Source organism: Mauremys mutica, chromosome 10 (assembly GCF_020497125.1).
Source record: "Mauremys mutica isolate MM-2020 ecotype Southern chromosome 10, ASM2049712v1, whole genome shotgun sequence".
Taxonomy (NCBI): domain Eukaryota; kingdom Metazoa; phylum Chordata; order Testudines; family Geoemydidae; genus Mauremys; species Mauremys mutica.
In genome coordinates this window covers 17,560,256-17,572,863 of record NC_059081.1, presented here as the reverse complement: position 1 = coordinate 17,572,863, position 12,608 = coordinate 17,560,256, and the positions used below count along the sequence as shown (strand labels likewise).

The following is a 12,608-nucleotide window of genomic DNA, read 5'->3' as shown; positions in this document are numbered from 1 at the left end:
CAGAAAAGCAAAAAACTAAATTTCAAGAGATAGTTAAAAATGAAAACACATAAAGTGAGCCTGACCCTGAAGTTCTTGTGTACATGCAAAATCTCCCACTGACTTCAAAATTTTCTGTGAACAAAGACAGCAGAATTAGGCCCTTCAAAACTCAAAATACTTCATGATAGTATTTAAATTTATCTTTTTACCCGCCCACCCACCTTTTCTTGAATAGCTTCAGAATCTTCCAGGTAAAATTTCTGACCCTAGTAATTTCCTTTTCCATTTGGCAAATACTGCATTTCCTTGTTCCTCCCTGTATTTCTTAGGGAGAACAAACCAAGGGGGTTACTTTCTTTTACGGTCTCCAGCATCAATGATTACAGCAAAAAAATTGTTAATGAATGCAGCAAATTCATTCCTGGTATAACCCTACTGAAGCTAACAGAGTGGCAGCAGGGATGAATTTGGCCCTGTGTGTTTTGTGCTCTTATGAGGCCTGATCACTCAAGGTACTGCACGTTCTCTCCTGATCTAGCAGAGCATTTCACGTCTTCAGCTTTAAGCAAATGGGGTAAGCTCAATCGACTCAATGAGGATATTCACTTACTTAAAGCTAAGCCACTGCTTTGTTAGATCAGGGCCAGTGTCCAGCACCGTGAAACACTGAACCCTTGATGCACGGACAGAGGAGGGTTGGAGTGGATTTGGCCTCATGCTTTCTAACAGTGACACCAGAGGGTTAGAACTTTCAGTGCGATGCAAATGTCTCCTCTCACAGAAGTCAATGGACACATTGCCATTAACTTCAGTAGGAACAGGGAGGGGTCCATAATATTGCAATGCTGCAACATGCACCCTTATGATCCTAAAGAACTTGTGCACATGAGTAGCTTTACTCACATGGGTAGTCCAGGTTAGTGCTGTTGGACACACTGTCAGTCTAGACCACCGCTAGTATTCATCTCTCCTGCAGACAGCAGATGGAAGGCCATTACAGATTTTATAGTAAGTGGATTTTTAAAACAGGTTCTGTGTTTGGAATGTTAAGGTTATTCCTATTTTATTACGGTTTAAAGCAGAGCAAATACTCGGTCTTAACTATTTGACAAAGTTACATTAATTAAATTAATGTTGAGTTCTTGAAGGGTTAGAGTGGGTCTGCTGACTCAAAATAGTATTGCTGTTTTTTAAGAGTATTAACATAAAAGGACTTAAATTAAAATTAAGCCACGTACAAGTATAAATAAGAAGTTTGTGGTAGCTGAACTGTGTTCAGACATTTAGCTCTGTGAACAAGGATAGGATTGATAACTCAACGGGAGACAGCCAAGCTTCAGCCATTTGCATTTGCTATACATTTCCTACAGTCTGCACTCGTGCTCAGGAATCAGTTTGCTGATCTTGTGGACACGTTCTTATTCTATTAGATAGCACTATACTGAAAAGTTTCAAACAAATTGAAAAAATATTTTTCTATAAAGCAGTTTAAAAATATGAAGGAAAAGATTTGTTTCAATAATAGATTTTAAAGCAATATATGGAAAGGTTGGATTTACAGCAACAGCAATACATTTATTTAAAGGCCTCCTAAGCCTTCCTTGTTTTTGTTCCAAGCAGACTGATGCCAATTGAAAATCTCATTGATTGGATCCGCCCCGAAGACAGTGGGACAAAGGAGAACTAGAAGTGGATGTAGTTCTGCTAATGAAGAGATAAAAGTGAAGTGGCTGTGGCCCAAATATCACAAAGCCATGCCAATATTTGTGACCATGCCAACAAAACTAGTACATCTGAATAAAATCAGAGCTACAGCAACAACTCATCACTCACTTCCCACTGAAGATTGTCATAATAGGAATCTGTCATCTGCGTTTTTCTTTAGACACTGAAACACCCCCCGGTGAATGGATATTCAAACAAAACTTCAACCTATTAAAAATATTAAATTATATACACTTTTAAATAAACGAGGCGTCATGGCAGAAAGATACATCATAGCAGTGAATAATTCAGAACCATTTATGACTGACAGATGCACAAGAGAGCCTATCATTGATAAAAGTAACTTAAAATGTGAAACCTTTATCCCATTTGAATCAAACTGTTAATCCCGTTCATCAAACTGTGCCTCCTGTTTATTAAAGGGAGTAGCTGCTTTCTTAATTTGAAGAAAACAGAATGGAGGTGGTAGATGCAAAAGCTACCAGAATCTGATCCAGCCTCCTTTCAAGTCCATTCCACCACTGACTTTGATGGGAACAGAATCTGGCCCTAAATGCACTGTGAGCCAGACATACTTGAGAAAGCAATTTGGACTTGTATATATTAAAAATGCAACCCTAAGCTTCCAAATCATCTATGTAACTTGGGTAAGTGAGCCATATAAAGGGGCAGGGCACACCAGCAGTTATGTTGCACTGTATTGTGCATTTTCAAAGTGGAGTACAAGCTAAAATCCTCACACCACCAAGCTGAGGTATGCAAGCACAATAGGTATTAGAAGCTGTACTGTACAGAGGGAAAACAAACACAGGCTAATGACCCCATTTTCCATTTGAAGTCAATGGAAGCTGTGGGGGCCTAAGTACCTCTGGAAAAAAAATCAGGCAATAAATGACTTACAAAATGATGCAGAAATCAGTGATGGAGCTGCAATTGGAACCTAGGAGTCCCTGGCCCCTGTTTCCAAGGTTAGTCCCCTAGATCTTGCTACACTGAAATTTGATCATAAGTTATTCAAAATCTCCTTTTCCTGCAGGAAAGACAAACATTTCTAATTTGCCAAGAGCCTGCCAGGTGCTGAGTACCCTGAGTTCCCTCTCAATTATGGACTCTAACTGCATAAAGTCAGATACTCATGAAAAGCAAACTATTGTATTCTGGCTAGTAGTGCCAGCAAATGAATAAAACATTTTCAGGCACCCAGACTCATGTCTATCTTATATATCCCCACTACTGAAGTATCTGAGTACTTCACAATCTTTAATGTGTCTCTCCCATTTCCTTAAACTCACATTTGGCAATTTTAATAGCTACTTCCAGCTCTTCACTGTCTTCTTGTGGGGCATAGTGGATCCATATTGCTCCAAGGTCATTAAACAAGAGAGCTATGTTTAAATATTGCATTCCAATGCACTATCTTTCCCATCAGACCACACATATTCAACAAAGGATATTACATTTACAATGGTGATTCTTTGCAAAGAACCAGTTATGTCTTTTCCTTCATATTTCTAGACAGCTTTTCTCAGCTATTTAAAAAAACATTTTAGAAGTCACACTTAGTATTTATATAGCAACAAGGACTTTTTTAAACCCTAAAATCAGCGTTCCATTATACTTGTTCACACAGTACCCACATTCCAAACATCCATCCAAAAATAAAGGCACATAAACATTAAATATTTGCAGAAGTAACTTAATCTGACATTAAGCAAAACATACAATTGTAACTAATAAATTACAAAGAGAGAAACAAAAGAGACAACAACAACAAAGAAAACTAAGCCAAATATGCAAAAAGCTTATCTAGTTATACATGTGCAAATCAACTTGCATATATGAAATAAATGAGGTCTTTATTGGCATTTTTAAACAGTGTATATTTACCAACTTTACCTTTCAAAGGCAAGCCTTTTATGTTAACTTTAATAAATTATGTAAATTCTTTTCTCAAGTTTTCTAATCTCGTAGGAATAAGATTTTTCAAAAATCAGGTCACATACAAAAAATACAAAAGTTTAAAACAAAAGAATTTTTTGATTTATGACGGATATGTTTATGAGCTTATAATATGATTGTTATACTTCAGTTTTGACACACCTGATTTCCATCAATTACAGGTCAGTGTATCCAAAATTAATTCTTGCAAAAACCTGAAGTCTGAAAAAGGAAGTGCGAGTTTCAGTAATAAAGTAAAATACATACATTAATGCAATCCCATCTTATAACCAATCGTTCTTCCACAAAGCCATCATTCAAGTGCAGTATGTGGACTATACATTTATTATTTAAGTAAGAGGGGAAAGACTCAGCTTAATTGTGGAGTTTATGACAGAAGATTGTGTCCACATTTTAGAAAAAATGGGCAACAATCTAGTTCAACAATTTTAGTGAATGATTCATAATTTCTAAAATAATACCCTATGCATCTGCCTGAGTGCTTACTTGCAAAATGGAGTGTTCAGATGTACAAGAACCCACTTGCTTATACATTTAAAGACTATTACCACAGGAAAAAAACCAAAACTAAATGTTGATAGCAACTTCAGTTTTTTTCTATCCAATAAGTCTTCAAGGCAAGCAAAGCAGAATTTGAAAACAAAGAATATCCATATGCAGAAAGTTATCTTCTCTCTTTCAGAAAATAAAACTGAAGCTGCACATTGTAAGAGTACTTTTCCTTTCGAAAAGAGAGCTCAGCATCTTCAAGGTTTAGACACAACAACAACAAAACAAAGTCCTTGGAAAATGTCTCATATTGGGCAGGACTTTTGAAGGGAACAGCAAAATTCCCAAAATTCTCTGTGGGAGTAGGATGTAGCCCTACTGATTATCCCCCCTTCCTTCCATCAAAAAAAAATCATTGATTTCTGCTGCTGGAAGGAGCTTAATGGTTTTCTCTCCTCCTCCCCCCTTTCTCCAATATACAGTAACAAAATTCAGTAGCTCAGAAATAAACAAATACTACAGAGATCATAGCTCCCTCTGCTGTGGTAAAGACTGCGCTGACAGCACTATATTACTGAACAATACTGTGCATCATAGATGGCAGTATCAACAAACTAGCAGAAATCCTCTATCCTCAGTTTTTAGAGGCAAAACAACTTGTATTATGCAATGTGTTTCATACAATGGTAAGAAACAAGCAAGTGTGTATTTACAGCTTAGTGCCTTTTTTTTTTTTAAACAGCAAATGTTTTCTAATTGTTATATTACAGTAGGCAATGGTGCTTTGGATTATTTAAGCACGCACGCACAAGTCTTTATTGCCAATGTATGATGTGATGTTCCATCTAACTTATTATATTTCTGATTACCGAAACTCAGGTTGCATCACAAAAAGCCAATGCAAACAGCATCCAGGCTGACTGAGGGAATGCCTGCGACACTCCTAACAACTGCTCAATTTCTTTTCATACAAAACTATGCCTAATAAGTAACCAGTTATGTTCCATTTTTGTAGAATTATTGCAATTACAGAAGCTTTACTATCATTACATCCCAGTTATTATTGATCAACACTGCTGCACAGGCACCTGCCATATATACCTTCTGGATACTCTATCATTTAGACACCAATTTCTATCTAGTCTGCAGTACTTGTTACATTGTGTAACAATGAAATGGGAGTGTTGAATTTAATTTAATTTAAACATACTTGAAATTACACTCAAGTTGGAAACTGAACTTTTACTTTTCTGTTAACGTCTCTTGATAATTTGACAGTTTCAGTCATGTTTCCCTTATTTGGTCTTTGGTAGGTCATGAGAGACTTCAATACTCTCACACAGATAATGAATGATGGGTATAAAAAATGAGTGAACCTGATATATTCTAGAGAAAAATATTAAAGTGCCTATACTTTCATTAACGGAGAGACTGGGTAGTGCTTGTTAAATCTTCACAAAGAAAGGGGAGGAAAAAATCAAATTGAGGTTTTTCAGTTATGACTGGGAAATACCCAAGTTTTAAACCTGCTACTATGGCCTTTTTCAAATCCTACTGCAGACTAAGCAATTCATTTCCCTCTAATTTAACATAACTTTTCCCAGCCACGAACAGTGCTTTCAAACATGTTAGCTTGTGCTGCAACAAAATAGAAATTTACTCTTTATAAAAAAAAAAGATGTTACTACTTAAAAAGATTTAGTTCACTGTTCTAAACAAGTCTGAATTTCAATTCAAACTCTTGGTAACTAACTGTAGTTTTTAAATGCATCACTGGCCCGCCTATTTAAAAAAAAGGACAAAGAATCCAGAAAAGCGATCAACAATATTTTTCCTAAGAAGTTTTCCTTCTCTCATAATTGCTCTTTAAAATATCTTCCTCTTTAAAAACAGAGCTTGTTATGAAGACTGTTCACATTCCTATGATACAATAATTTATAGTTAGTTGAGCCTTTCTCCATCTTGCAGTAATGCTTTAACTACTGTAAGGTATAGCAAACTGAGGATCAAATAATATTGCTCAAATGATGCGGAATACTTTTTGCTTCACACAGTACGTTGAATAGGCAGACAACAACAGAAGCATGGGCAAATTCCAAGGATCACTCGCTAAACAGACCCGGTAAACTGACGACAAGAAGTCCATTTTAAAATGGCCGTATGCTTCCATGGCTGTTCCACACACCAGAGTATGCCACAATCATAATCAGTACTCAAGCAACAACAGGATGTGTCACACTCTGGCAGCCACTGATCCTCACATTCTCAGAGCTGCCTGTTTAGAGTGCTCCGGTACAGTAGTTGTGATGCAGACGGTACCTTGTAGTACGTGAGGATTTAAAAAAGGACTGGGAGCAGGCAGCTATGTATTGTTATTTGTGTTACCTTGTGGTTCCAAGTTCTTGTGAAATGCACCATTTTATAGACATTCAAGCTGCAGCAGCACCCAAAATAGTGCCCCAATAATAAATGTAGTCATCTCCCCCACCCTCCAAGCGCATTTTTTCCCCAATTTTGTACTGGAATGATGTTCATATTCTTAGCTGATGATGACAGGATGTTTTAACTCGTTAAAAAAATAGAAAACACTTGTTTCATCCAAAAAACAACAAAAAGTTTGATGGGTCTGGGAATTTTCTACAAACTGTTCTTCGCCATGATCTCCAAATTGTTACAAAGCATGGAACGTCATTTCTCTTCTCCTTGAGTAGGTGGAAGATTTCAAAGAGCTCCACTGCAAGTGTTCACTTAGAAAAAAAATAAAAATCATTTCGATATTCGTTATGAATCCCTCTTCTCAGAGAATTCCGCTTGGCAGCATTTGTTCGACCTGCAGCAAGACAACTGGACAAAAGTGCAGGAAGTATAAGTAGTTCTCTCAAAACCACTTTGTTTGTCCACAAACTAAAGCAAGGTGCTGCTGCTATAGACAATCTTTACAAAGTGCAACCTGTCCCTTATTATAGTCTCTGCAGGGGCAGATTCGTTTGTGGTTTGGATGGGATCCTGCACAGCTGAACAGCAAAAGATCGCCCTGAAAAATGCAGTGTTTTCTGCTTTCATCAAAAGATGGGACCACGATATCATTTGCAGATTCAACAGTTTGGCATTCCACGTTATACCTATAAAGCAAGACACACTTGTCTAAGTCACATTCCCATCATTCATTTATAGCAATTCAGGTAAATAATTTTCACCCCCAAGACTACACTCCTAAGACTACAGCCGTACTATAAAAAGCTCAAAAAACCATGAACTCGAGAAGTAATTAAATCATACCATGATATTACATTACACAGTTTCCAAGTAAACACTCAGCCAAACAAAAATAGGCTAATATAGATCATATAGTAACTGCTGGTTTATAGCAACCGCCAATGGGCATAAACAGAATATTAGTCATTTTACTTTCCAAGTTTCCAATAATAGCAACCCCATTCTGCCTATTGGTGCTGGAAATTGATCAAGATTTATGATGCTAAGCAGCAACATAAAATGCTTTCATCCCATTAGGAGTCTGGCTCTGTTCCTACAGAAAGTTAAGCTGGAAATGTTAAGTATTAAAAAACAATAAAGAAGTTTCAAACTATGTTAAACTGACAAGCCTCAGAGTCCTGTAGAAATGGGACTGATTTTGTAATGTGCCTCTCTACCTTTTTATTGCACTGAATTGTGCAGGGATAGGAGAAGCTGAGATTGGTTTGTTTCATGAAGTCTTAAGAACTTTTTGTAAACAGTACATGTAGCAGAATGTACGGGTGTTAAACTGGGAAACAGTCAAGAATGAGGGAAAATCACAATGCAACAAAAAATTTTCAAACAAAATTTTTGATCTTGTGGTATGAATTGGAAGACATTCAGTCTAACATTCCTCCTAGAGAGTTTCTTTGACTGCCTCTCTAGTTCTCCATTTCTCACTCTCCATCTTATTCTCAGTATAGAATCTATCTGTCTCATTTGCTGCAGCCTTGGTACATGGTCCATCATTACTGTACCTCCTTCTACTCAGACTATATTACCTATGAAATGCTCTTAAATCTTTGCGATTTGTCAGATAAAATACTATAACCCAAGATGGGCAAATTTTGTCTGCTGAGTATCTCAACTCTTAATGAAGTTTGGACCAAAAAGGTGCAATATTTTCAGTGATCAATTATTCAGAATGAGCAATTGCAGACATCAAATGCTAGTTAGCATGCACAGTTATTTCCTGTAACATAATCCCATCTCTGCTCTGATTCTGGTTTAATCCAGAAATGTAAAATGCTATTCTTCTAATTTGTCATCTGACTTCTCCATTGGGGACACATTTTGCTTACATTAAAGCTGTATTAGCTTTATATTGCATCTTCCATGCAGACAAGGATCTGTAAGGGAGCAATTTTTCCTCATTTAAGCACAATACAGACCAATTACAGCTGGATAAATACAGTAATAGGGCCATTCTGCAGAATTAACTGTACAGAAGAACTGCAATTAGGATTCTCTCTCCATAAAGTTTGTCAGACTAGTGATCCAGAAATAAAAACCTGTGTGTCTCATTACCAATATCCTGAGCCAACCACTGTCATCTTACTTAGTCCATAAAAGTATCACAAGCATTAACATAAGTGCTTTTTTCATTTTGTTTCTGGCAATACATAATTCAGATGTTGGCCTCTTTCCAATCAATGTGACCAGAAATTCCTGGTACGGGGTCATTTTTCTACAGAGGGCTTTTCCCATTATATTTTATCATGTTGGGGGGGAGGAGGGGAGGAGTTTGAACTGTCTTATGTCATGTTATACTGATTGGCACCTAATGTATGAAACAGGAAAAGGCTTGGATCATATTCATTTAGCAGCATTCAGGTGTGTGTGTGTGCATAAAATACAGAAAAAGGACAAGTCACCCATTTTCCGGCTGCAAAGCTGAAGTAGGGTGGTTACCACTGAAAAGTCAGTTGGTCACTCAAATACCACTGTGAGTAACTGTTGGTATTTTCCTACGCTGAGGCCAAGAAATAACTGTGATAGGTTAGATACCACTATGAATAAATGTTAACTATTTAAACAATGAGCACATTCAGTGTTTATTTTTAGTCATTCAGGAAAGACAGCTAATTTTCAGAATTCAACAAAAAATGATTCTCTTCACTGTTTGGTCTAGGCACTTCAGTATTTTAAGCAATCATAAGATATGGAAGCAAGACAGCCTGTCAACAGGATTAAAAAAAAGTTTTACATCTGTGTGGCTCTTTTCAGTTTCCAATAGAAGTGGCATAGTTTCAACATTTCTTGAATACATAAAAGGCATGTTTGTGGTAAAATCAGTAGGAAATAGGACTAGCAAACCTTCCTATTAGTCATCTGTTGCTCTGTAATTTCTGAATACATTTGATTGACATTGTAAAGTGATCATTTTACACACACACATGCAGACACCTGAAAGAAATGCTGATTTCCCTAATGCAAAAGGGTTTTGGAGCCTACATATTTAGGACACTACTGAGAAAGAGTTTGCAGAAATGCTAATTGTTAATTGCCAATGAACATGGATGTTTCAGAATTAACTGGAGTCAGAGAGAGCAATATGAAAAAAAATATGAAGATAAATACAGCTTTATAAACATTTTTATTTACAATTGCATGAACAATTGCCTCAAATCAGCTCTTGTATTATGGAATTTTAACACTGGCAACTCTGGCAACTTCAGCCCAGGGGTTTAACTGTAGTGCAAACATCCTAACATTTAAGGGCACTGTGCAAAGAAGGCAGGCAGGAGAGACTGCTGCTCTCTCTCCTAAATGCTGAGCTTCCTGTTGTGAGTATACTGCTGAGTGTGGGGCAGAGCTGAGCACAGCAGCTGCCTCTTTGCTGCAATACAGCACAGCAGGTGCCCCCTCCACTGTAAGCTGCACTGACCAGTGAATCACTGAAAGGAGGGCTGACTTATTTCTCACCCAAGCTTCCACCAGCTGGGGAAGAGGTCACAAAAACTTAACGATGAAAGGGGAGCCAGGGAGGGGAACGGGGAGGAATAGAGAGAGAGGGATTCAGCTGGGCAGACTCTGGCAGATGTGGCCATACTGGGGGTGGAGGGAGGAGCCACACTTTAACAGTAAAAGAGCCATCCCAATGTACGGCAAAGGAGAAGGAGGCAGGAAGACAATCATTTGTAGGTGAAAATGTGGAAACAATTGGAGGGAGGGAGGGAGGCAGGCAGCCCACAGGCAAAAAGTGATTAACAAATCAGCCAGTTATTATTGTTTATTGGATCATTTTCTTTGTTAATGAGACTTTATGAGCTTGTATTGCTCAGTAAGTAACTGAGCAGTACAAGACTGTACATTTCTGGGGTGCAAGACTGGGATTAGGTATATGTGGGTGTTGCCCCATATATAATTCAAGAGTGGCTGGACATAGCACTCTTGTATATGCCGCAGGTGACTTGCATGCTAGAGGCTGGGGTGAGCGGGCAGAGTGTCAGCTCACATAGCAAAATGGGCATAGTGCACACCAGACTGGAGAATTAAGGGGACACAGCTGTCCTACGATCCGGGGTAACCGAGCTACTAGTTTTTTGATTAACTAAAAGTTATCAAAAAATCTCTTTAAAATTATTTACAAGAAAATTATTTACTAAGAAAAAGCTTTCAAAGATTTACAGATTGAAGATCAAGGGAGTAGAGAAGACGCTCCAGACAATGAAAGTTCTGATGCAGGCCATGCATCGGTAAGAGGCTGTCGATTCACCCTGCTCCTTATAGCCTTGGTACAGAGCATGAGGAGATCGGGGCATGTGTGTGGACCAGTGGAATCTGCTCGTGAGAATACTCTGGATCCAGGTGCATGAAGCACATGTGTACCCAGAGTGGAATACAAACAGGGACCAGCACTCAAAGAAGAAATACTAAGATTTCTTCAAATGGTTAGAACTGTTGTAAGGCTTAAACTTTGCATTTTAACATACTGTATTTAAATTAGAATTTATGTTGCTGTTAATTAACATTTATATTATAAGAGACTATTTTAAGGCAGCATATGCACAAAGTTGCAAATTTAAGATTTATCTTTTCAATTTTAACTCCGCTTTTCAGAAGTTGAGAACTTGACCACTCACCATTACAGATGCATTAGCACTATTTCCTCCCCCCCGTAGAATGTACTTTATATAAGGTACCCAACTAGATTTCCATACTCCTCAACACTTACTTCAGCAGATCCTTGTCTTTGTTAAGGTGCTGGAAGAAGGATGGCTCACAGATGAGCTGGTTTTCCTGACAAACTTGTTTACATGATTTTCCGGGTTCAGAAATTGCTACCTGCAGTGCACTTAATGGGGGCCACATCACTTGCCCGTGACAGAAATCCTGCAGTGACAAAGTGTACAGTATTACACAAACGGTCTTTGAATAAACTTCTCTATGGTTAGGAAAATAGCAGTGGTAATTAAAAGCCTAGAAAACTTTTTTTTGGCAGCAAGACGATCTTACCTGTATACCGCTGATAGATTATGCGTTTTAATAAGAGGAATTATCACAATGGATCTCCTAACAATAATCTGACACTAGCCAGTACCAGATGCTTCAGAAAGAAGTTCAAAAAGTGTTGCCCTTCCTCCAAGGATAAATTTCTTCCTATCTCTAAATGAGTGGCTGGCTTATGCCCTGAAGCAGGATGGTTTGTGTGTCTCATTTGTAAACATGAGATTTAATATGATCATAGATGGTCTCTTTATCCATACATATCTAATCCATTTTTGATTCCCTCTTGCCTTCAGGGATATCTCATGGCAACAATTAGTGTAATTGTAGGGTCAGCCCCCTTTTCCATTACCTCGAGGTGGGATCCAATATCGGCAACTCTACTAGTCACAACTACAGCAGTGCATCCTGGAGGGAGAGAGGTGGCCTCTCAGGTGGATTGGTGCCAAGCCATTTAGAATCTAGTAAAAACTGACACCTTTAAATTTATCTGGAAAAGCCACAGGTAAGCAGGGCAGATCCCAGAGCACAGGTGCCACAGGTTTTGTATAGGTTTATAACTGGGCAGCCACCTTCTGTAGAAGTTCTGAACTGACTTAATATGTAGCCCTATATAGAGAACACAGCAATAGTCTGGGTGCTGAGGTAGCAAAAGCATGTTTGAGGGTAGCAAGATCTGCATTTGAAAGGTGAGATACCTGAGAACATGCTACAGGACAGAGAAGAGTAGATGAAATACCTGGACCAATACATGAAAATAAAAATCTGAGGAAGATACATTCAACATCACACACCAGTGAAGTATTAGTTTAAAATCACTTTTTAAAACCAATATATATGCCTATAAATGATTTTTTAAAATCTAATTTCAATGCTTATGCCAAGTGACAACCTTGGGTAACTGAAGACCCATTCATTTGATCCTTCACTACTTTGCTGAAACAGATAGTCAAGGTGTCGATTAGTTCCACAAAGAATATCACCAC

The 12,608-nt window shown here is 37.9% G+C and overlaps 1 protein-coding gene across 1 annotated transcript in view; it reads right to left on the bottom strand.

Annotated features, from left to right (window-relative positions):
- Positions 1-5,051: 5,051 nt before the first annotated feature.
- Positions 5,052-12,608, bottom strand: part of MGAT5 (alpha-1,6-mannosylglycoprotein 6-beta-N-acetylglucosaminyltransferase) — a 148,473-nt gene continuing 140,916 nt past the window's right edge. Inside the window, exons 15-16 of the mRNA XM_045032711.1 lie at positions 11,351-11,508; positions 5,052-7,277 (exon numbers count right to left, since the gene is read on the bottom strand). Of these exons, the coding sequence (XP_044888646.1) occupies positions 7,079-7,277; positions 11,351-11,508 (357 nt within the window). The 3' untranslated portion in view covers positions 5,052-7,078. The remainder of the gene's footprint in view (positions 7,278-11,350; positions 11,509-12,608) is intronic.